Source organism: Ursus americanus, chromosome 3 (genome assembly GCF_024610735.1).
Source record: "Ursus americanus isolate L20-20 chromosome 3, mUrsAme1.1.p, whole genome shotgun sequence".
Lineage (NCBI taxonomy): Eukaryota > Metazoa > Chordata > Mammalia > Carnivora > Ursidae > Ursus > Ursus americanus.
This window is the reverse complement of record NC_142129.1, coordinates 50671315-50697747: the sequence shown is the minus strand read 5'-3', so window position 1 is coordinate 50697747 and position 26433 is coordinate 50671315. Positions and strand designations below refer to the sequence as shown.

At 37.2% G+C, this 26433-nt stretch overlaps 1 protein-coding gene across 2 annotated transcripts; it reads right to left on the bottom strand.

Moving 5' to 3' along the window:
• Window positions 1-384: 384 nt before the first annotated feature.
• TRA2A (transformer 2 alpha homolog) lies at window positions 385-22090 on the bottom strand. Of its 2 annotated transcripts, XM_045793036.2 has the most exons (8): window positions 21878-22088; window positions 11754-11887; window positions 8495-8660; window positions 6760-6948; window positions 3160-3275; window positions 1962-2093; window positions 1589-1656; window positions 385-1431 (listed from the first exon to the last, which is right to left on the bottom strand). In XM_045793036.2, exons 1-8 carry the CDS (start codon window positions 21911-21913, stop codon window positions 1421-1423), a joined length of 852 nt encoding a protein of 283 aa, XP_045648992.1. In that variant the 5' UTR covers window positions 21914-22088; the 3' UTR covers window positions 385-1420. The 2 variants fall into 2 exon arrangements, with proteins under 2 accessions (XP_045648992.1, XP_087717097.1); XM_087860971.1 differs by lacking the exon at window positions 6760-6948 and having other exon boundaries at window positions 21878-22090.
• Between the last annotated feature and the right edge of the window lie 4343 nt (window positions 22091-26433).

Here is a 26433-nt window from a genome sequence, read left to right as displayed (position 1 = left end):
TGCTTGTGCTCTCTCTCAAATGAATAAATAAAATCTTTAAAAAAAGGGGGGGGGAGGGAAGAAAAAGATTTTTATTTATTTTTTTAAAATAGATCTTACTTATTTGAGACAGAGAGTGTGGGCATGAGCAGGGGAGAGTGAAGACAACTCCCCATTGAGCAGGGAGCCCATGCGGTCGGGGCTCGATCCCAGCACCCTGAGATCAGGGCCCGAGCCAAAGGCAGATGCTTAACAGAAAAAGCCACCCAAACTAAGGATTTTTAAAGACCAAGGAAGAGAAAGAATTATACCATCGGGTATAAGCAAAATGTCAGGAAAAGGACTGGTTCCCAAATCTACGCAGTTATATTTTTTCCCCATTCTACCACAATAAAGAAACAGTCCCATTTTCAAAGAAATTTTTATTTGAAAGGAGACTACTTTTCCTCACACGTATCTTCTAAAGACTCTATACTATACAATAACAGCCTGCTTAACCATTGTCCCAATACCAAAATTTCTAACAACAAAGTATACAATTGCTCTAAGTAATAAATAATGAGTTGTCCTTCACTGATTAAGGGAATACTTAAATTTCAATAAATTCAACACAAAAATCACACTAAGATTTAACAGATGTATTTTAAATACAACATGTTTTGTAGGAGTCCACAAGCTTTTTCATCTCTAAAAAAAAAAAGACGTAATTTTTAGGGTTCAAAAATTTCGTTCTTCAAAAGAAATGACCAAGAGTTTTCTTCTATAGCTTCAAACTTTCTACACTCAACTATTTGACTGCTCCATGCCACCCCAGACAAACTTGACATGACTGAACTACTTTATGTGTTACTTACTACCTTCCCCAAAAGAAAGTTAAAAAAGGAGTTCGTTGTAAATGGAGGTCTCTAATACAACGTCTAACAATAACTAACACAAAAGAAGCTTTAAAAAGATCATTTCTTTCCTCATTTGATTAGCCAGGAGTTAATTTTCTGTGAAAGCAAAGCAAAAGAAAAAAAAAAAAAAAGAAAAAAAAAAAAAAAGGAAAAGAAAAAAGAAAGAAAAAGAAAAAAAAAAAGAAAAAATCATTTACAAAGCATAACACTGGGGGTTCCTTTTTTTACTTAAGATGTTTAACTGCTCAAAATGACAATTACATCTTTAAGAGTATACTAAAAGGGGTGGAAACAGCAATACAACCGACAAAGTGTAGATGGTGAATAAACCAAAGTTGTTGTTTTTTTTAAGGATTCTTTTTAAGAAGTACGAAGGATTAGAAGCTTGGGGAAATCCAGAATTAAACAAAAAACAAAACCAAAACCCAAAACCAAAACAAACAAAAAACCCAAAACCAAATCAAACCCACACACACACCCACACACACACACGAAAAAAAAAAAGAAAAAGAAAAAGATGTCCTCATCTGCAACCATTCTGTTTATCAATAGCGTCCTGAAAGAGAGCAAAAAACAAAAGTCAAAATGACAGTTATAGTTTGACTTGCCTATTATTTGTCCAACTATCAACAATCTCCATATACCCTAATTTTCTAAAACAAACCATTAATTAGGAATGGTTCTTAATGCCACAAAAGTAAAAATATACGTACTTGGGCTGTAGGAACGAGATCTCGATCGTGATCTGTACCGACTATAGTAAGGAGAAGGTGATCTTCTTCTGTAGGAAATAAGAGATTACTTAGCATACCACATAATTACTCCATCGAGGCAAGTGAAAATAAAAATTCCCCATCATTCAAGTACTATTACAAATACGACAGGAGCAAGCATATGGTACAAGAAAATACTGGCAAATACAGATAATTAACCTATGTTCTCAATCTTGAGAAAATCCTCTCTACTTTCTCAAGAAACCAACATCTATTTTAAGTATTTTTATTAATGTGCATGAAACACAAATTAAAAGTGCCAAATAATACAACTATCATCTAATTTAGAACAGAAATTACAATAAAACATTACCTGTACCGGTAATCATAGTCTTCATATCTGTCATACCCACGATCATATCCTCTATCATAGTAAGAATCTCGACGCCTGCCACCTCCTCCACCTCCACCACCACCTCCACCACCGCCACCGCCACCGCCACTACTACAGAAAAATGTAAAGATTTTACATCAATGTGATTATTTTGCAGTATCATTTAATACCAACCGGTACTTAACTAAAATGGAGGGAGGCAGGAAGATTAAGAGAAAGAACAACCTTTTTTATGTCAGTGACCCCCATGTGTCTCACTTTGCTGACTTCCATGGTATTATTCTGCTTTGGATTCCTATTCACAACATAAATAACCAGGAATGATTTCACAGAACTCCCAAACTATAAACTGTTCTTTTATTAATGCACTATCCAAATCTGCAGGACCTTTTCAACAAGCTGCAATGAAGTACTGTGCTGGGAAACAGTACTAAAATGCGAAGATGTGAGTCCTTATGACTAATTAAAAAACAATTAATAAACATCAAGAATTTAAAAAGGTTAAACGACCCTGAATAGCAAAAAGAATTAACTACCCTACACTGAGGCCTGGCACTAAAACAATTTCAAGGTCTGGCTTTTAAATCTTTGGCAGCAAATGTAAACTCTAAGCACTTTCTCTTGTAGTTCTTCCCAACTTCTAATCACAGGGACACTATTTTCACTTCAGTTTTTGTAGGCTCTCCTTACCAAACCCTCCATTTTCCCCAGTAAGGATTCAAAGTAAATGAAAGCCTATATTCCTTCTTTCACTTTTAAGAAATATTCCCTTCAGTTGTTTAATATTAAAAAAACATTTATAAAAGCCTCTATTTTCTGCACGATGTGAAAACTGGCTTAAAAAAAAATACACACCACTATCAGTAAAAGTCTTCCCTATCCACAAGGCTTCCAAAGTCACATAAGAAGAGAAAGAGAATACTTAAAAGCATACACTATTTTTCTAGTTTTTAATAATTTTTCTATTTGTACAGCACCAAGGAAAGAGCCAGTAACAACTCTAATGGTTTTAATTTGTCCCTCTCCTCAAACAGATGTAAGAACATACACAAATTAAGTAACTTTCAATTCTAATTACAGGAAAAAAAAATCATTTTATCTTTTGATTAATCAAGTTTGCATACATTTCTGATGAATTTCTGGCTCTTAGTTTAGCTTAAAAAACTTGCAATCTTACTGAGTTGGTCTGCCCATGTAGATGCCAGGTGTAGGTGTGTGCGCTCTCTTCGTAATAGAATAATCCACTCGAATTCTTCTACCGTCCAGCTCCATTCCATTTGCCCTTTCCATAGCCTTTAAAGGAGAACAGGCACAGAAGTCATGCATAATTCACTAATGAGAAACTACTAAAACTACAACAAATTTAACATGTTTTCCATTTGAAATTTAAAAAATTAAAATTCTCTAAACTTTTCCCAAACAGGGGCCAGGATTTTACATACGAATCCTTGATATATGCATGTCAACAGCATTGAGTTTTCTTACGTACACACAGACACTTAAACAGGCCTCTGCTGAAAGACTGGGGGTAGCTACTGAGAAAGAACCATACAAGTTGGGCAACTCAAGTCTAGGCAACTCCAAGCAGAAACTGCAATTCAGCTGACAAGTCCAGGTTAGCCAAAAACCATTTCTTAGGTAACACACCGCCACCTAGTGAACTCCAAATATAAAAGAACTTCTAAACCTGCCAACATGCTCCTGGTCTTTATATATGCACTCACATTCCCTATCACTCTGCCCTTCAGCACTAATACCAATAAATAGGATAGTAATTTCAACTACTTAACCAAATTTGCAAGTTCCTTGGAACTACAGTAAAGTTGCCATTTTCATTTTATTTTATAAAGAAATAAACCTGGCAGGGTGGTTATGGGAGGAATCAAGAGCTACAGCAAATTTCATATTTTAAAAAAATCTTAATTGTGGTATTATTTTATACTTCACAACTTTTACTTCAGGTCAGATACCTTAGGATTTTTTAAACTTATACTTTTATCTTTTTTTTTTTTTTTTAAAGATTTTATTTATTTATTTGACAGAGATAGAGACAGCCAGCGAGAGAGGGAACACAAACAGGGGGAGTGGGAGAGGAAGAAGCAGCCTCATAGCGGAGGAGCCTGACGTGGGGCTCGATCCCATAACTCCAGGATCACACCCTGAGCCGAAGGCAGACGCTTAACCGCTGTGCCATCCAGGCGCCCCTATACTTTTATCTCTTAATTGAGAAGAGAAATAAACAAATCACAAATATATAACCAAAAAAAGGTCATTATATTTGACAAATTAAAACATTAGAGGGGCGCCTGGGTGGCTCAGTGGGTTGCGTGTCCCAACTCTTGATTTCATGGAGCCTGCTTAAGATTTTCTCTCTCCCTCTGCCGGCCCCCAGCTCATGTGTGCACACGCTCGCTCTCAAATAAATAAATAAATAAGAGAATGCTGATTAGAATGTCTACTACATAAATGACTTACAACCTGGTGTGTTATTTTGTTAGAATTATCTGGGGTGTTAAACCTCCACACTACTGGCATTTTTGGACTGCTTTTCTATATTGTGGGTGGCTGTCTTGTGCACTGTAAGAGGTCTGGCATCATTCCTGGCCTCCATCCACTAGATGCCACTAGCATCTACTATTTTTGAAAGACAGGCTTTTATTATTTATCTATTTATTTCTTCTTTCTTTCTTTTTTTTTTTTAAGATTTTATTTGAGAGAGAGAGTGAGCAAGAGAGACAGAGCACATGAGCAGGGGCAGAGGGAGAGGGAGAAGCAGACTCCCCTGCTGAGCAGGGAGCCCGACTTGGGGCTTGATCCCAGCACCCTGGGATCATGACCTGAGCCAAGGGTAGAAGCGTAATGATTGAGCCACCCAGGTACCCCAGATATGCTAATTTTTATTATGACTATTTATGTTGCAATACTATCACATGTAAAATGGTACATTTGACATTTATTTATTTATTTTTTAAAGTAAGCTCTATGCCCATGTGGGGCTCAAACTTATGACCCTGAAATCAAGAGTTGAATGCTCTACCAACTAAGCCAGCCAGGTACCCCGCCATTTATTAAGGTTTGATTATTATTTTATTTTTTTAAAGATAAGGAGTTTTTAAAAAAGATTTTATTCATTTATTTGTCAGAGAGCACACGCAGGGGAAGCAGTATGCAGAGCAGGCAGAGGGAGGAGGCGGCTCCCCACTGAACAAGGTGCCTGATGTGGGACTCGATCCCAGGATCCTGGGATCATGACCTGAGCCGAAGGCAGATGCTTAACCAACTGAGCCACTCAGGAGTCCCTATTAAGGTTTGATCAAAACAACAAAAACACTTACTTTTTTAAAGTAGTGGAGCCCAATATGGGGCTTGAATTCACAACCCTGAGATCAAGACCTGAGATCAAGACTCGGATATTTAACCAACTCAACCACCCAGGTGCCCCAAAAAGGGTTTGATAAAACTTTAACAGTGGGCTTCAAATTCCTTAAAATGGTATTTTCTAACCGAATCACTATGAACTTTTAGTATAGAGAAAGCAAGCCTACTGCTCCCTTTATAATCCAATATCTAATACACTGGAGTAGCACAGCTTCAGGGGAGCTTGGATGGCTCAGTCGGTTAAGTATCCAACTCCTGATTTTGGCTCAGGTCATGATCTCAGGGTCACGATATGGAGTCACACGTGGGGGTCAGCACAGAGTCTGCTTGAGATTCTCTTTCCTACTCCCTTTACTCCCCATGCTCTCTCTCAAATAAAATCTTAAAGAGAACCAATTCTTTCTATGTATATTTTAATTATACCACAGAATGACAGATGAATATGAAAACAGAAAAACAAAGCTCTTTATCTATACCTGGGGATCTAATTCCACATAAAATTAAACAGATTAAACAAGTAACATAATTTCTTTTTAATTTAAAAAAGATTTTAATTTTAAGTAATCTCTACAAGGGGCTTGAACTCATAACCCTGAGATCAAGAGTCACACACTCCACCAACTGAGCCATCCAGGTGCCCCAAAATATCATGTAATTTCTAAAAAGTTAGTTTAATCATCTGCTTGGAATATAAGATTTAGTCAAAAGAGAACATTTATATACTTTACTTTTTCATTAACTCAAACATATATACCCTACTTTACAAAGTCAGATTTCAATCAGGATATGCTTATACCAGAAAATATTAGCTGGGAAGTGAAACTGGCAATTTCCAATTGTAACAATGAAAGGAAGAGTTATTATTATTATTTTTAAAAGATTTTATTTAGGGGTGCCTGGGTGGCTCAGTCAGTTAAGTGTCTGCCTTTAGCTCAGATCATGATCTCAGGGTCCTGGAATCGAGCCCTGCGTCAGGGAGCCTGCTTCTCCCTCTCCTTCCTGCTCCTGGTTTCTCTTGTTCTCCTCCCCCCCTCACATAAATAAACAAATAAATAAAATCTTTAAAAAAATTTTTATTTAACAGAGAGAGAGCACGCGAGTGCGTGCACACACAAGCCAGGGGAATGACAGGGAGAGGGAGAAGCAGGTTCCCCACTGGGCAAGGAGCCTGATGTGGGGCTCAATCCCAGGACCCTGGGATCATGACCTGAGCCGAAGGCAGACACTTAGCCACTGAGCTGCCCAGACGTCCTGAAAGGAAGAGTTTGAAACAAACTCAGGTTAGGGAATGAAAGAAAACAAGTTATGGAACTGGGAGACTATTAGTCAACTTTTAACAATATAATTATGCACATCAGAAAAATTTCAAATTGAAAAGTAATTATAAAAACAAAATTACCTCCTTTGAGTCATCTATTCTTTCAAAATAAACAAAAGCAAATCCTCGTGATCGGCCAGTTCGCTGATCATAAACCACATTGACACCACTCAATGGTCCATATCGAGAAAATACTTCACGAAGATCTCTCTCTGTTGTGTATAAACTGAGGCCAAACACTCCAAGACAAGTGTTGGGATCTGGATTTGCCTGTTGAATAAAAATGTGATTTAATTTCAAGCTCCAAATGGAAATAAAAATTAACACGCACAGAAATACTTTGCTTTGGGGCGCCTGGGTGGCTCAATCAGTTGAGCATCTGCCTTTGGCTCAGGTCATGACCCCAGGGGCCTGGGATGGAGTCCCGAGTCGGGCTCCCTGCTCAGTGAGGAATTTCCTGCTTCTTCTCCCTGCACCCCGCTCCCGCTCTCTCTCTCTCGAATAAATAAAATCTTGAAAGAAAGAAAGAAAGAAAGAAAGAAAGAAAGAAAGAAAGAAAGAAAGAAAGAAAGACTTTGCTTAAAACACCTCACCTAATACATAAAGACTATACTGTTTCAAGTCACTTGGGAAAGAAGACTTTAAGAGGAAAAAAACCAGATGAACTGTATTTTACAGTTCACAGTACACTCAGACCTTCTTTGGAGTATACTTCCACTGTAGCCTGAATAAAAATATCCTTATTTTTCAGTCCAGCAATTTTCAGAATGTATCCTATGAATCCACCGTAGTTTAAAGCCATATTTGTGGTTTACTCAAATATTTTCTAGCTTACAGATTTGTACTTAATATGACTCTATTTGTAATTGCTGATTAGACTTTCCTCCATTTTCATTCTTACCAAGGGTATTCCTTCAAACTTCCCACTATCCAGATTTTGAAAAATCTATGTACAGATTTTAAAACATCATCACAGTTAAATAATTCAGTATCACATGGAGGAAAAGCACAGCACAGCAGTTAGGCATGGGAACTTTAAGAGTCAAGCAGACTGGCTGAAACCTGGGCTCTGCCAGTTAGCCAAAAACCAAACCTCAGTGTCACATATCCAAGACTCTTATCCATTAAATGTATTGAAAAACTGCACAGTGCTCAATGTGTTAAGCTGTTATAATGACTACATGTATTTCTTTGCCAGCTCCCCCCAATCCCCACCAAACTTTTTCACCTCAATATTCTCAACTCATGCTTTTCATTTTAATTCTTAGAACATGTATTTTTTTCCCAAATTTCATCTTTTAACTACTCAAAGTCAAGAAAATATATTTAAATGTATATAAACAATATTCATATGCTTAAGGATGTTTCTGGAGTACCACTTTATTTATTCTTTATTTCCTAAGTAATCTCTACAACCAATGAAGGGCTCGAACACACAACCCTGAGATCAAGAGTCACATTTCCACTGACTGAACCAGCCAGGTGCCCCTGGAGTACCACTTTAAAATAATGGTCTAAGGGGTGCCCTGGGTGCTCAGTCATTAAGCATCTGCCTTCAGCTCAGGTCATGATCCCAGGGTCCTGGGACTGAGCCCTGCATCAGGCTTCCTGCTCAGTGGGGAGCCTGCGTCTCCTTCTCCCACTCCCCCGCTTGTGTTCCCTTTCTCACTGTCTCTGTCAAATAAATAAATAAAATCTTTAAAAATAAATAAAATAAAATAAAATAATGGTCGGATCTCATGAAAGCAAGATATTATGCTATGACTAAACACATAAAGACAAAATAAATTTTCATTAATTTTTAAAAACCACATACCCTGCTGCCTGTATGTCTTCTCCGGTTAGACATTGGAGAATGACTTCGGCTTCTTCGACGCCGGTATTCTGGTGTATATGACCTACTTCGAGATCGTCTCCTATGAGAGTGAGAATGGGATCTGGATCGAGTGTAACGTCTATGAGAATGCCTCCTTGACCTCGACCTTTGAGAGAAATACATTTAGGTAAAAATACTGAAACAAGATGGCTAATGCCAAGGATCTCTACATGTATCCCAGTTCCCTTCTGAGGAAAGAATATTCTTCCTCTTGTTCTTTTTATCACTCAATCATGTTCTCAGTCTATCCCTTCTACACTCTTTTCACTTTACAATACAAGCATGTTACAACTCTACCTTCTCTAAAAAGAAAAAACAAACTAGCACTAAAGAAATCCTGCAATATCCTGCAACATGGATGAAACTTGAGGACATTATGTTAAGTGAAACAAGTCAGTCACCAAAAGACAAATACCGTGATTACACTTATATAAGGTTCTTAAGGTAGTCAAAGTCATATAGACAGAAAGTAAAATGGTGGTTGCCAAGGGCTAGGAGGAGGGGAAAACAAGGAGCCCTTGTTTAATGGTTACAGAGTTTCAGTTTTACAAGATGAAAAGAGCTCTGGGGACAGATGGTAGTAATGGTTGCACAATGTGAATGTATTTACTACCACTGAACTATACACTTAAAAATGATTAAGACTGTAAATTTTGTTATGTGTATCTTACCACAACAAAGACAACACAAACCACCAAATACCATTACCACCACAGTAAAATCCTTTCTTATCATCTTCTCAATATAGTTCTATATTCCCTTCACTGTTAAACACCATTTCCTTTTCTTTCTTTAGCCCACTGCAATCTAGCATCTGCTAAATTAATTCAACAACCTAAATGCCCATGTAAGTCTTCATTTCTTCAAGCTTTCCACAGTACCTCACCCATCCTCCACTGCTGATTCCCTAGTTCATCTCCTATCTCTACTTCAGTCACTGACTCTTTTTGCTTCTTAATGCAACAATTTTTTTTTAAAGACTTTATTTGAGAGAGAGAAAGAACGCACAAGGTGGGGAGAGGTAGAAATCGGCTCTCTGAGCGGGGAGCCCGATGCGTGGCTTGATCCCAGGACCCTGAGACCAAGGCAGATGCAGTGGCAGACTGAGCCACCCAGGCACCCCTTAATGCAACAATTTATTTACTATTCATCTGACCCATCCTTAATAAACACCCAGACTAGAAGTCATCATAGCCCCCCCCCTTTTTTTTAACATGGGGCTTGAACTCACAACCCTGAGAGTAAGACCTGAACTGAGATCAAGAGTTGGATGCTTAACCAACCGAGCCACCCAGGCGCCTTACTAGTGATCACAGTCTTACAAAATAACTTGTTTAAGATGTTCAATAAATGTTATACATGCTAAGGGCCAGAAAGTTAAAAAAAGAAAGCACATGGGTGATGGGAATAAAACTAATGAGGAAAGATTATTCAAAACAAAGAAGGCTAATAATAAAGCTGGGAGACATAAATTTGACTAGGTAGACAGGCGAAAAGTGTTCTAGGAATAGCAAGAGTAATGGTTCCTTGGTAAGACATGGAGATGTGTTCCTAGCAGATTTAGGTTACTTTTAGATACCATCAATTTTCTTTAGCAGTAATTTATAGCCTCAATGTAAGATAAACATTAATAAGAATTATGTCTTTTAACATACCTATTTTTTTTTTTTAAAGATTTTATTTATTTATGAGAGAGAGAGAGCACACAAGCAAGGAGATGGGCAGAAGGAGAGGGAGATGCAGGCTCCCCGCTGAGCAGGCAACATGACCCGGGGCTGGATTCCAAAACCATGAGATCATGACCTGAGCTGAAGGCAGACACTTAACTGTGCCACCCAGGCGCCCCATCAAGTTATTCTTAAATAGTAATGAAAAAAGGAGACATTAAAAACACTTCAGGAGTGCCTAACTTTCCTCTAAATCAGATATTGGTAAGTACTAAGAAAAAAACTAAGAGTAAGGGAATAAAGAGCATGCATGATCTTTAATGTTCTCAGTTAACGCTTGGGCAGAGAATAAATCAAATGGCTGAATACCTGAGGGAAGAGAATTCTAGGCTGAGAGCAGCAAATGCAAAGGTCCTAAAATGAAAATATGCTCATTTCTGTTTGCATACTCATGCACATGTAGATTTTGTTAGAGTGGCTAGTAAATCAAGTTGGATCCTGGATACGATAAAGACATAGCTGTGGACTCAAGAAAAGTCCAGCCCTTTAACCAATTCTTCTATCTCATGCTCCACTGGCAAGGAAACTCTATACAAAAGACAAATTATGTCTCTAATCAAGAAATTATGACTTATTAAATGAACTGTCCAGGTTGTTTTTAAACTTTCTTTCACCCACCTCTGTACACCTGGGACATCTGATACAGTGAACTTTGCAGTGGTTCACTACAGTTTTTGTTGTCAGTGGAGAGGATAGTGGTAGGAGCTTCTGAATCACCCACCCAGAGACTCCCCCCACTCCCTGCCCCAACTGTATCTGGCTAGATTCTACCCTGGACCTATTAAGTCACAATCTTCAGGTAAAGGATGTAGCTGGAATGTGAATCTTGAAAAAGCTTCTCAAATCATTCCGGTAATTAGTACAACATAGCTACATCAACCTTCTCTGCACTAAATTACATGCCAAGTCTCCAACGGAGAAAATTACATTTTTGTTACACAAATACTGTTGAAATAAAACCAAACTCCAATTCTTATTGCCAAGTACATTTAAATCAAGCAACACATTTTATTTATATTAATAGCTAATATCTGATAGGTTAACTGGGCTAAGAGATGACTTGACTCTGCTTTATCTAAATCTTTATCTAGAGCATTAAAATTTTTTTTAAAGATTTATTTATTTGGGGGGGGCGGGGGGGGGGAGTGTGTGCATGTGCATGAGAGCATAAGCGGAAGACGTAGAGGAAGAGAAGCGGACTCCCTGCTGCGGGCGGAGCCTGATGCAGGGCTCAATCTCAAGACTCTGAGATCATGACCTGAGCTGAAATCAGGAGTTGGATGCTTAACTGACTGAGCCACCCAGCTGCCCCCAGAACATTCATTTTTAAACCCCACAGTTTGAGAAAAACTACTTCATGATTTTGTGAAACTTCTACACAAAATGCAGGAAAAGTGAGGGACCTGCTAAAAATCACCTTGCTCTGAAAAATCTAAGGAAAGCATCTTAAGTATTATTTTAAGCACACTTACCTGGATTTTGATCTTGATCGAGAATGAGATTCTGAATGTTTGGAAACCCTTGATGGACTACGAGATCCTGACCTGCTCTCCGATTTTACACGAGCAGGAGTTCCCGTTGGAGATTTTGACTGAGAGCGGGACTCCTAACAAAGAAGACAGTATTACAAATGGCACTGGTCACGTAGATGCCTAACACCTAACATTTAAAGTACCGTAATTATTTATATTGATTGCTCCTGAAAAACAAATGGTTAGGCAACACCCTCCAGAAAAAATTTCAGCTCATTAACAACCCATTGTTAATACTGCTAACTGTCCTCAATAATTCCCTACTTGAACCAGATCACCAATTCTCTATTAACTAAGAAATCATGCAAATTCATCTACAACTTGATCATACAGACACTGGAACATAAACCATACATTTACTTAACCTAGGACCCATTCATTCTTCCAGATTCTTTTAATTCTACTTCACTCTTGCTTTCTACTTCTCTTCATTCTTCATTGAGTTTTTCATTTTTCATACTTCGTGTATTCTTCCCCAATTCAAACAATTCAAAATAGCCTTAAAAAAATATTCAAGCGCTTCTATCTGACCAATCTTCTGTTCAATTTTTTCCCCCATTCAATTTTAATTTTCTGATCTTTAATACTTTTCATTAGCCTTCTTTTATCTTGATTTATCTTCCACATTCTTGGAAAAAACTCTTCAATTTCTTCACGAACATTAACCTTAATGGAAAAAGAACATTTAGTATATTTAAGCACGTGGGGATTATAAAACTCTGCTGGAGTTCAGAATGTTATCTACCAAATGGAAAAGCCAGCAGGTAAAGTGCAAACAACTAGTTTATTAAAAAACAATTTTATAATCTTTAAAATTGTCCAAAGTCTAGTTTCTAACAATTAAAGAGAATTTACTGAATTTCTCTAAATGTTTTTACCATATTCTTCACCCTCCTCCCCTTTCATGTTTCATTTTAGTTCCTAAAAATGTGAACAATTTTAATATAAACACTTAACCCAAGCATAAATCTAACATTAACTGTAATCCCCCCACCTATGTCTTAAGTTTTTACTAGCTTACAACTTAAAGATTCTTAGTCATCTTAAAATAAGCTTTCACTAAGCCATACTAAGATACCAAGGTACAGTTAAAAGCAAAGCATTCTAGGCTGAAAATTGTGTACACCTACCTAAACTCACATATTACAGGACACATGCTGAGGTTCAAAGAAATAAAAAATTTAAATTAATGAAATTACTAACATCTTCTTCCAAGTATGTTTGACCCCTAACTCCAACTTAATCAGAAACATATGTTCTAATGTAAAAGCAGCATAAAGAAAAAACTAAGGGGAAAAGAAGGTACGAAATTCTTAAAATTTCCCCCTTTGGCTTGTAAATTTCTAAGTACATGTAATTTTGCAACTGTGCCATTTTAATATTCTATATTATCCATGAAATACTGTAATGTACAAAAAGTTACAAAATTAGTATCATGGTCTTTACTTTTTGATCCCACCAATTTTATTCATAGTTTTGCATATTTTATGCAGTTATGCATACATCCACTCCCTTCAATGACTGTATCTTATATCAGAAAACTGATGGGCTTCTGAAAAAGTTGGATATAAATGATTTAAAACTGATTAAGAGACTTTTAAAATTTGACAGATATATGAGGCACTTATGACCAAAGTAGGACAGACAATTCTGTTTCTGTCCATTTGAGCCTTGATTATTAGTGTGAATAATCACCCCAACCTCACACCAATTTTCATTTATGCCACAAGACTACCTACCACACAGCTTCCTTAAGATTTTCCCTTTACTTTGAGTTTAATGTCAAAAGACTTATTTATCAAGAACTGTACTAATGCTGCTAGGTCTATTTTTCAGATGCAAACAAAACTGAAAAATATAGCTAGCTACCTTTCAGTTAAATATCAACCTTTTCCATTTAGCTACCTACAATAAGTCTTTCACCACATCTCTGATACTCTAAATTTCTGGACAAATGCCTGGAGCAGGCACGGCAATTTAGGCTTTTTCATTCACCGAAACTATAAAAGCAGCATATTCAGTACTTTAAAAAAAAAAAAAAAAAAAAAGGAATAGTTAATTTGCTTGTAATTGAAGAATCATACAGGCTGGTTCATTAAGCTGGAAAGAATATCTTCCCCTCTCTCTCAGCTTTTCCTTCTATAAAACTGATCCTGTGGTTTAACATTTATGCTACTGTTGAACAGCAGCTGATGGAATAGTATCTATGAACACTACCACAGCTCACATTATACATACATTTCAAAATGTTCTGCGTTCTGTAACTATAAAACCTTTAATTTTACAAGTAGAGAAATAAAAGTCTTATATTAAAACCCAAGATTTATTCTTAAATGCTTATGTGAAGCTTTCTAGTACATGATAAAAATATTACGGTTCAAATATGTGTACATTCGATGTCCAAGTCTTTCCTCATAAATATAAACAGTTGAAAATTATTCACCAGTGCTGAAAATTGCCACTTCTTAGGAATTACAATAAACAAGGCAACTTAGTAATATCTTAAATTTTAAAGTTTAAATTTCAGCTCTGGCATAGCAACTCATTGGAAAAAATGAAAATTTCCTTTTGGTTTGGTAACAAAACATTAAGATACAACAGAGTATCTTTTCAAAAGACATTAGAATACTTTTTTTAAAAAGTCTTGCTTTTTAATTATCTAAGCTGTCACACCTTTGTTGCCATCCTTCAGTTTTTGTTTTGTTTTGTTTTGTTTTGACCAGAGAAACCTGAATATGCATAAATTTCTTCATGGAATCATTCAAGGTTAAGAAACAGTCCTCTCAACTCCCTTGTAACACCTATTTATAAAGTTACTACCATTTTAACCTCCAAAAACAATTTAGAGACTTATCTAAAAAAGTAAATCAATAACTGTCAGTAAACTTAACCTGAAGAATTAACTACAAAGCATAAAATAAACTTTTAATTCTTCAGAATTATTTTTACTGTAATACCAAAAAAAAAAAAAAAAGGCTCATCATTCTAAGAACTGGTAGTTAAGTCTTCATGCACACAAAAATGGTCATATGAATATTTGCCATTTTTAAGTAACTTTATTTTTCAAAACCTAGTACCAAGTAAGTACCATTTTCACTACACTGTGCATTAGAAACCAAGGTACAATAAGCCCTTTATGGACAAATGCTAGATTATCCTTTTCTACCTTTGACTTGTCCTCATTACGAAATAATTTCAACTTTTCTTCAAAGAAATACATAAAACTATTCAGAATTTGGAAACTGAATTGAAATTGCAAACAGAAAAAATAAAATACTGAGAAGGGGTGTCATCTGTCCTGTTTCACTACCTTATACTTAACCTACTCTTAAAGCTGTCCTGTCAAGAAATTCTGCAGATTCAAGTAACCTGCGTGTGGATCCACCAACGACTTAAAAAAATATGCTGTCTAGTTGAAATGGGCAGACTGACTCAACCAAATCATATCCACATTTTAAATAGCAATCAAAGAGGCTTCCAGCCTACCTTACCTATTATAAACCAGAAGCCAGGCAGAAAGTTCTCACAGTGCAACCTGCTTAAACGGTGTGTGTTTGTTCTTTTAACTATTCTTTATTATCAAGGTACCTTGGGTGGAAGCTGAAGGACATAGCCAAAAATAAAAAAGAGAGACCTAACCATGAATACTAAGAAAGTACCACAGTATATCCAATTTAAGCAATCTGTGTTAAAATACAGCTGCATTTTACATACTGTAAATAACCACAACAACCATGTACCACTCCTTCAATCAAGGAGAAGGGTTATTAAATATAAGTACACATTGTTGCAGAACATGAACAATTCCTACAGTAAGCAATAATTGCAGTCTTTTATCTTTTAATTCAGCTAGTATCATATGATAGGTGGAACAAAAAAATTCCAACATATGTTTAGTACTGAAAGCCCATTAAAATAAACACATAACATAAAAATGCTGAACTATAACCCATTCTATTATGGCAATGCAAATTCTATGCCAAGTCATAGTGCCAAGTTTATACAAAATCAAGTCTATAATAGCATAAACTTTTAAAACAAACATTCTCAAAATATATATTCCCACTACTTTATGAAACTGGAGGTCTATTTCCATAAAAATACATTAGTGCATTTAGGTAAATTTTATGTCCCAAGGGGGAAGGGGTACTTAAATCACTCCAATAGCTTGTAATATTTATTGTACGAAGAACTTCATTCTTTGGGGCTTAAGGGAAACTCTTGTTTATCCAATTCTTTAATTTCAGTCTACATAAATATCAGTTCTTATGATAGGCTGCTTCTCTTGGACTCTTAAGCTTATAAAAGAAATAGTCCACTCTCTTCTTAACCCATAACTGCTATTAAAGCAATTCCTTAAAAAGAAAATACCTATATGCTGCATTCTAAGTGAGGTTAAAACAGTCTTTCCATCTGCAAAGGCTCACAGATACTCTTAACATTGTGTCTTTACATTCTCTAAAGTTTGGAATAATTTTGGAAATGCTTAAAGAAACTATGTAGGAATTGGCACTTAAGCATAATTATCAAATTTAAACTATTCATAACTGTGAAATTACCTGTAAAATTTATATAATCTTTTTTACAAGTTTTAAATATGGTTCATAAACCAGCCAGCTTGTAAGTCATGATCAACTGTAATGTCCCAAAAGTTTAGCTATATTAAAAGCCAATAAATAACAAGTAAAAGCAAATTGTTTACTAAGAACCTGTTACAGAACTTTCTACTTAGGTCCTCATCTTCTAGTATCATGGGACGATTTATGAATCTTGAGTAAGAAAGACTAAAAGGGCCTTAGTTAAAAACAAACAACTTCTACCTCAGATTGGTCAGGCAGCCCTGGTCACACTTTTGGTGAAAATCATGAGACGATATTGATTATTCACAACTACATATTGACAGTAACCTAAAGGAGGGAGGGGAAACCACATTTCTTTTCATTATTGCCCTCTCAACTTTTTTTTTAAACAGTGTTTACTGATTCTTTTCCCCATCTGATCATTATCACTTTCGCACCTGCACTTCAGTCCTCCTAAATCTTACACAGGTGAGTAACAATTGGTATTAACTCATTTAGCATGCAAATATATACCTTTTACAAAGGTCCCAGGGTTAGTTATTTGATGCCTGAGTACCCACTGATAGTACCAAAGAAAAGGTTTCCACGCTGTCGGGAAGATTCTAGGAAATTATTATGTTGATTATCCATGGCCATTTCATGCTTGTTACACTACACAAAACCACAGGTTAATAACTTCAGTTCATTCACAAAAATCAATCCATAAACAAAGCTCATCTGTATTTTTTTTTATGACTCTCATTCCTAAATTTTTAATTCCTTCGAATTCTTTCAGGTATCAGAACTTTTTATTCTCATTTTAGGAATGGCACAAACCATTAAGCATCTATGACAAATCTGTGCACTGTGGGTACAATTAGTTACACCGCTCCTTCTAAAAATCCCACCTCCTACTTAATTTGAGCAATACAATGTTTGCTTAAGTTTACAAATTCTTTGCTTAAAAAAATTACGGGAGGAATAAAAAAGCATTAAAATTGGATAAATGACAGCACTTAACTTTAATAAATTAAACCCAAGGCAGGTTTGTCTTGGGTTTAATACTGTCAGTATCATGAGAAAGGAAGTCTTACCCTTTTGTAATAGGTTGATGAGATATATGAAATTAAACTGTGAAGAAACTAAGTATTTTTAAAAGCTAAATTGCTGACCTGACATTCTTATCTATAAGAGATTCTATTTTTTTTTTTTTTTAAGGAAGGGAGAGGGTAAACCTCACTTGTACTCTTACATCTATTAAAGCCTAGCTTAAGGTTCTTCTTTTTTTTTTTAAGCCAGTCACCAAGATGGGTTTTGAATGGCACCATCATTACCCCAATCATTACAAATCAGGCTACAGGGAAGAAAAAAAAGTTTCCCATATTTCTGCTATTCTTTAACAAAATATCTTAGCACACATTTTAATTCCAGACAGGTACAGAGGAATTTGTATTTTGCTATTCACTTCTGTCATCCAGTCAAACCATCTATTAAGAAGGGGAACACTAGGAATCACTTAAAATATTCTAGCTACTCAAGATTCTAGCTAACTCTAAAAAGGAGGAGACAAGTATTCTCCTTCCTCTTCAACTGTACTACAAAGCATAGACAATTATGGAATTATAAGATGGACCCCTACATGAGAATCAATGACCTCTATTAAAAACAATGGGCCACTGTATGAGGAAAAAAAAATTGGGCTTAACATTTTTCTAAAGTTGGTTAAAAAAACAAATTAGGGGTAAAGGGTGAATAAAATGAGTAAAATAAGAAAAGCTTAATTTCCATTTCCCTTAATTTCTATGAAGGAGACTACAATTTTTTTTGAGGCCTAAATCCTAATTTTAGTTGAAGCTGTGTGAAGCAAACAACTCTTTTTATGAAGATAACAAACAAATTCATAGCTCAAGTGGCAGCCTCACTCAGCTCCAAAAGACATTTCCACTTAAAATATTTGTTAAGTTGATATACATGTCCTCCACAAACTGCTTTAATGAAACTATTTATTTTAAAGGCACTCCTTTCCTCCTGGATCCCTTGAAAATGTCTCACTCATTCTTCACATCCCACTGCTGTCCCATTTAGAATAGAGTTTTCATAATTTCCTCCCTTAAATAGTTCAAGTGTCCCTTGCTGCTCTTCTGTTCTTTGCTAAAATTCCTTTCGTTATGCCACTCTCAGAATTAAGAATCCATACATGCCTTCTTACTGCATATCGGATTAAGTCCAAATCCCTGTATCTAGAATTAAAAACCTCCACTATCTGACTGCCTATCTAGCCAAATCTATTCTCTCGCTACCCCCAGCAACCTCCTCATTGTCATATCCATACAATCAATCTATTCCCTAACTATAAAACCCAAGGTGAGTTTTACACATTAGGTAAAGCTTCCCCTTTCCCCTAGCTCACAAAACTACTCAGCTCCATTTTCTGAATTCCTTATTAATTCTATCACAGGACACTGGATTATATACTTACTTTTACCAAGATTTGAGCTGTCAGTCATCTCAAATTAGACTCCGAGTTCTTTTTCCCTCAAGAACACCTGACCTTTACTAAAAAGGCGGCAGATGCTTAACAGTTTTACCTCAGGCAGAGGGAATTTTGGTTGGGTTAACTATTAGGGTTACTTATAACAAAATTCAGCCAATTATTTTTTCTTTCCTAAAGTTCTTTTACTCCAGTCCTCTACAATGGAAGAGATAATCTATAGTGGAAAATTAAGCTGCTATAAACTGTTTTTAGCAAACGCTATTAACACTGAAGTACAGTGTGCTTCTTTTTAAAAAGTAAATCAAAATGTATAAAGCATAGTATATGTATGCAATGAGTAATGGACTGGGACCTGTAAATCTGATTCCTGGCTACATGATCTTCTAGGCCTTGGTTTTTAATTTCTAAAAAGGTATGAGTACACCAATCCTGGCAAAATGATTTTAAGTAATACATTTGAAAATATGTCAAAGATCTGGTAGTGGGGTGATAAGATTCTAAAATGCTACAAATATAAGAACTATTAGTAGTAGTCCTGTTTCTTTAATGTGTTCTGCAGTCTTTAGAAAATTACCCTCTAATTCTAGGTATCTCTTCAGTAAGATGGGGTTAATATGTACTATTTATTCCATACATAAAGCAAATGAAATCTGACCTGTCACTGTTTCCTCTACTTTTAGTTATAAAATTTGAAGTGTAACTACTTGAAAAAACTTTCAAAAACATCATTTGAAAATCCTGTTTTGAGGCTCTCTAAATGGTCATTACATTTAGATACAGAGATAACACAACTGTATTCTATAAAAATTTTTAAAAGCTGCTGGTTTAAAAGCTAGCAGATAAGAAATCACAGTTTAAAAACCAAAAGCACTACTGAATATTGTTGTTAAGAAACAATTCAAAAAAAGAAAAAGTATACACCCTCAGAAAAGCTTCTGGCATTCTTCTAATTCTTTAACCAGTTACAAATACAGACAATTACCTCAACCTACAAAAGAAAAAAAAAAAGATGTAACAGGTAAGGGTAGGCGTATTCATTATTCAATCTGCTGAGTTTATTTACACTAAAATACACTTAGGTATCACGTGTCAAAAAATATTGTCATGACCGTAAACATTGTGGGGGGGATGGAGAACACATTAACATAGAATGTTAATGTCTAAATAAATTTTAGCATAAAACTGGGTGGGAATCTTACATACATTGCTTTCTTAGGTGGGTAAGGTGACAGTTATCTAGAACTTGTTCCATTCCTCCACTTGATGACTAAGAGGTAAAAACTTAAAAAGGAAAATGTCCCCAATAGTAGTCCTCTTCACTTTCCCACAAACCAAATCAAAACAAACATCAGCAAAATAATAAATTTCTGTACTGCAGTTTATGGAAGGAAAGATTAATGGATAGCAAAATTTCTTCCCATAACTACCTAACATGATCAAAACAAGCAGCTTACAATTATCACCAAATATTTTTATTGCAAGATTTTGAAAAAGTTTTGTTGGGACAATATCTCATCCTAAGAAAAAATCAGTTTCAACTACTCACTTGTATCTGCGATTGAGATTTTATTTTAAAAATCCCATCTTAAAGGCATTAATAAAAAGTTTTGTTTCTGACCTATTTAAATCTTTTTCCTCACGAAGAACAAAAGCCTAAACCGACCTTCTGATTTAACTGTCTGGTTCCAAGTACTTATATTATGAACTTCTAAAAAAGACAAAATTCATTCCATCCAGCACACACCTTAATTGTTTTATTTATGTGTTCTCCCTAGTGACCAGAATACCAACACAACAGCAAGAACATGCTGCCTGGTGATTTTCTTCTCAGGGTTTTCACACTAACCCACTTCCACCAATTACCACTACGAGGGTAACTTCGGAAGTAGAACTCAAACTATAAATGTTCTACTACATGTAGGCTGAGGATAACGTATCTTTGTGATCTTTCTATTCACTGACCCCAAATAATGGAAATCCTTGAGCCCTCTTTGTAGGGGGATGGGGAGAGAAGAGAAATGGGAGGGGGGTCTGTAATTTCCAGGTAGCGTTTTGCGTTACAGAATAGTGAAAAACTGACTAGCTATTTTTAAAATACTGAGCCACCAAATTTGTTCAGTTATGTAAGATTTTTTTCGTTTACCGTAAAAACCTGTAAAGAAGTGGTTTTTAGATGAAAGATCATAGGAAGGAAAAGCATTAGAAGTTGAGATATGAAGAGAGAAAAAAAAACCCAACATCAAGGAATTAGAAAAATCAGGCGTTATAGCATTTCCACATTCATTTTGAAGTGAAAAGAAAGTAAAAGGGACATTAAGGGAAAAGGGCTCCTTGCGTAGTTTTCCCCTCACAGCTCTCGTCTTAAGAACGCTTAAGGGTCGGTGCGGTCGTTGACTAACCACTTCATTAGGCTCGTCCCACCTTCAACCTCAAGGCTTTCGCCTTTATAGACGCAACGCCGCCGGTTCCAACAGAGACGCGGCCGCTCACTGCAATAGAGAGCCAAGGAGACACAGGCCCCAGCTAGTCCCACGCCAGCTTCTCCCCGCCCGGACAACAGCCCCGCGCAGTTTCGACCCCGAGACCCTCTACGATGCTCGGGGTCGCCAGAAATGCCACCGCAGGAAGCACCTACCACTATCCGGCCGGAGGGGAACTCCCTGCCGCCTCCTCCCGCCCCACCGCGACGGGGACCCACTCCTCGGAACACAGATAAGGAAGCCTCAGGGGTGGGGAGAAGGGAGGGCGCACTGCGGGGGGAAAATCGGACCCAGGAGTCCAGGTATCAGTCAGTCTCCAAAAACGGGGGAGAGGGGTTATCCGTGGTGTTTGGGGAAAGAGTGGAACCCAGAAGCCATCTTGGTATGTGAGGAAACAACCGCGATGGCTCCAGAGGCTGCTCCCCGCGGGACCCGCAGGACTCCCCGCAACCCCGCCCGACCGCGCTCGTTCCCGTGAAACCCCGAGCATCGGGCCGCCGCCGAAGACGGCTCCCGCGGCTTTGTACTCACTCTGCCCTCGAAGTTGTTCTCCTCTACATCACTCATGTCGGCCAGGCGCTCCCCAGAACTAAATAAGAGACAAGTCTCGGCTTGAGGGCCGATGGCCTAATCAACCGCTGACCGGACCGTGGGGAGGAGGAAAGAGTCGGCAACAACGGCCGCTCCACTCCACTCCCACTCGGTCGCAGGCTCCGGCAAAATGGCGCCGGCCCCGCCAGAAACCTTCTGGCCTCCTAGTGCGCGACGTAAGGGGGCGGGTCGTCTCTGCGACGTCACTAGCCCCGCCTCCCGCGAGGCTTTGTGGCAGTCCCGACCTGGGGCGGGGGTGCGCGGAGGAGGGGGTGAATGCCCTGTGTTGGGAGTCTCCTGGCGTTGGAACAGAATCAGTGACCTCCAAACTTAGGACCCCTTTCTAACACGTCAGTTCTTTGAAGATCTTCAATAACCAGATGTGCTTTTATTGACCTTGGCTCCTTTAAATATTTCCAAATTAATTTTGATGGAACAGAAAAAACTGGAAGCAAATACAGTATAAAATTAATATGTTCTTATTTTTGGGTATTTTCAGCACTCTATTACTTTTCTTCAACCTTTGCCCTTTGTAATACTATCAACATAATACATGCACAGGTGGGTTTATAATGAAAAGTCACAGTTCCTTGCCTCACTCCTGTCTCCTGTCCCTCCACCCAGAATCAACTGTATCAATTTCATTTTTAAAAAAATGCTTAGCTCCCTAGTACTCTTTGAGACATTTCTTTACAGCGTTGTAGCCAAGACCTCCCAAATCTATCCATTTTGTTCTCAGTCCTGATAATAATATGTGAGGTGATTTTGAACTTCATCTGTTTTCACAATTTTAAGAATTAGTTTCCTCATAAAAAATTTCCCCCCGTAATACTTTGTGATAAAAGAGTTGACATGGACCTTCAACCACAGTTCTGTTAGGAAAGTTAACTGAACATATGGAGATTGCTATTCCTGAGCAAGATTTCAGGATGTGATTCTGTTATTGATAAAGCTAAACATATATAACACCTACCTTTAAAAAAGGTGTTGATGGGACGCCTGGGTAGCTCAATAGGTTAAATGTCTGCCTTGGCTCAGGTGATGATCCCAGTCCTGGAATCCAGCCCGGCATCGGGCTCCCTGCTCAGTGGGGAGCCTACTTCTCCCTTTGCCTGCCGCTCCTCCTGCTTCTGCTCTCTCTGACAAACAAATAAAATCTTTAAAATTTTTTTTTAAATTAAAAAGATGTTGAACTTTATAATGAGGAATCAGACAGATACTATTTGAACCTCCCAATCCATCTTAGCAGCATTAATAAAGAGACAACCAACACTGATGTACCTCTTGATGTGAGGCAATAGTGAGTACACAGTGCTTTCTATAAAGTATCTGTGATTTCTCCAAATTGAACTCAAATCTAATTAAACCTTACCTTAGTTCTAACCAACAATTTACAGGAAATACAAGGAATAGAAACATAAGTTTTAAAAAAATCAGTAGGAAGGAAGTAGTCTGTTTCCACAGAGCAAATAACCTAATTTCCCCAACAGAGTAAATAAAATTAGAAACATGGCTGTGGGGGGAGGGAGGTGGACTATTAAACACTAAAAGATTTTTAAGAGACATAAATAAATACCTCATAATTTTGATTTAAAAAAAAAAACAAACCTGTTTTGAGACAGCAAGATTTGAATAAGGACTAGAAATTTGATGATACTGAGAAATTAATTTTATCAGGTGTGATAACGGTATAGTCAATATATTTAAAGAAAAAAAGTTTTTACCGTGAAATGACATATCTGGGATTTGCTCTTTTTTTGGTTATTTTTATTTTCTTAAAGATTTATTTGGGAGCGAGAAAGTGTGTCTGTGCACCTGTGTGTGCCCTCGAAGGGGGAGTAGGGGTGGGCAGAGGGAGAGGGAGAGAGAAACCCAAGCAGACCCCATGCTGTGCCTGCAGCCAACGTGGGGCTGGATCCCATGACCCCAAGATCAGGATCTGAGCCAAAACCAACGGTCGGTTTGACTTTACTACCCAGGTGCCCCTATTTTTATTTTTTTATTTTTAAAGATTTTATTTATTTATTTATTTATTTTTTAAAGATTTTATTTATTTATTCGACAGAGATAGAGACAGCCAGCGAGAGAGGGAACACAAGCAGGGGGAGTGGGAGAGGAAGAAGCAGGCTCATAGTGGAGGAGCCTGATGTGGGGCTCGATCCCATAACGCCGGGATCACGCCCTGAGCCGAAGGCAGACGCTTAACTGCTGTGCCACCCAGGCGCCCCTAAAGATTTTATTTCTAAATAATTGCTACACCCAATGTGGGGCTGAAATTCACAGCTCTGTGATCAAGAGTCAAATACTCTACTAACTGAAACAGCCAGGCACCCCTATCTGGGATTTGCTGGGGTTTTTTGTTGTTTTTAGAGAGGGAGGTGGGGAGGGGCAGAGGGAGAGGGAGAGAGACAACCTAAGCAGGCTCCATACCCAATGCAGAACCCGACTCAGGGCTGTATCTCATGACCCTGAGATTATGACCTAAGCTGAAATCAAGAGTCCGATACTTAACCGAGAGACCCAGGTGGCCCTGGGATTTGCTTTAAATTATTCCAGAAAAAAAACCCAAGTTAATAAATACTGTACATATAGGGAAGAAACTATTTGTTAAAATTAGGTAATGGGGGGGGGGTTGCCTAGCAGGACCCTGGGATCATGACCTGAGCTGAAGGCAGATGCTTAACCCGCTGAGCCACCCAGGCATCCCCCAAAAGTTTTTTAAAAAATTCATTGCAAGAAACTACTTTTCTTGTGTCCTGTTAAACAGCTAATGAAAACACTTTCAAAAGGTCAAAAACTTTATCACAACTTTACAATAAATAACTTCTCAGAGACAGTATTTTGAAGGACAATAATTATTTGAATAGACAAGTTCTATTTTTTTCTCCTCATTTTGAAATCATTTAGAGCTCATTTAAAAAATTATAAAAACAGTTCAAAGAATTCCCCAAATGTTAATATCTTACAAAACCTCAGTACAATGGTCAAAACCAGGAAATTGACATAGTATTGACTAATCTGTGGACTATTCAATTTCATCAATTGTTCCACTAATATCCCCTTTCTGCGCTAGGATATAATCCAGGATTACACACTGCATTTATTTTTATTTATTTATTTATTTATTTAAAAAGATTTTATTTATTTATTTGACAGAGAGAGACAGCCAGTGAGAGAGGGAACACAAGCAGGGGCAGTGGGAGAGGAAGAAGCAGGCTCGCAGCAGAGCAGGGAGCCTGATGTAGGGCTCGATCTCGGAAGGCTGGGATCCCACCCTGAGCCGAAGGCAGACGCTTAACGACTGCACCACCCAGGCGTGGTGTATTTAATTACCCTCTCCCTTTCATCTGAATAGTTCCTCAGTCGTTGTCTTTCATCTTCAGTCTTTGTCTTTTATGACCTTGAAACTTTTGAAGAGTACTGGCCAGCCTTTTGTAGACCTACTTCAATTTGGGTTTGTCTGATGTTTCTCCCGATTAAATTCAGGTTGTGTGTCTTGGCAAGACTGTCACAGAAGCGATGTTGTATTCTTCTCGATGCACTATATATGCAGGTATGTGATCTCCACGTTTTATTACTCGTGATATTAACCTCAATCGCTGTTTATCAAGCTGTCTTTGCTGAATTTCTCCAGTGTAAAATTGCTTTCTTTGTCTTTGTAATAAAAGAGTATCTTGTGGGGTGGTTCTTTGAGACTACGTAAATATTTTGCTTCTCATAAGATTTTCTTGCTTGCAACAATTGTTACCACAGTATTTGTCAAGTAGTGGTTTTCTATTTCCATCATTCCTTCCTCATTTATTAATTGGTATTCTACTCTAAGGAAAAGCTCTCTCTTCTCCCATTCTTTCATTCATTCAATTTATTTATTCAGTCATTTATTTCTATCAGTATGGGCTCATAGATATTTGTTTTATTCTGTGGGTTAGAGTCTATTGCTATTATTATTTTGTTGCTCAGATTGTCTCAGATTTGGCTGTAAAGAGTCTCTAAGTGATCTCTCTATGAGTTGGTTGAATCTTTTTTTTTAATATTTTATTTTTCAGTAATCTCTACACTCAATGTGAGTCTTGAACTTACAGCCCTGAGATCAAGAGTCACATGCTGTACCAACTGAACTTGCCAGGCGCCTCTGAATCTTTTTATATGTTTAAGCGTATATATTTATGTCTTGCTTGTATATTGTTTATTCATGTCTTTTTTCCATTTTTCTTTTGAATTTGTCCCCAATTTTCAATAGTTCTTTATGTACGAGGAACATTAGAATTTTATTTGTGATGTATGTTGCAAATATTTTCTCCTGATTTGCCAATTACCAATTGTCTTTTTATTTTATTTATGGTATTTTTGCATACTTTTTAAAATGTAGTCAAATTTATTATTTTATTGTTTTGGGATTTTGAGTCAAAGTTAGAAAATCTTTCTCTATAGTGAAGTTAAAGAGGTGTTCACTCATGTTTTCTTCCAATCAATGTATAGTTTTATATTTTACATTT

Bases quoted from the DNA above. Each gene is read 5' to 3' on its own strand.
- TRA2A (XM_045793036.2), bottom strand. From the start codon at position 21,913: ATGAGTGATGTAGAGGAGAACAACTTCGAGGGCAGA. The intron at 11,888-21,877 runs GTGAGTACAAAG...CTTCTTTGTTAG, and splicing joins AGAACAACTTCGAGGGCAGA to GAGTCCCGCTCTCAGTCAAA. The intron at 2,094-3,159 runs GTAAGATTGCAA...ATTTTTCTGTAG, and splicing joins TACATGGGCAGACCAACTCA to TAGTGGCGGTGGCGGTGGCG.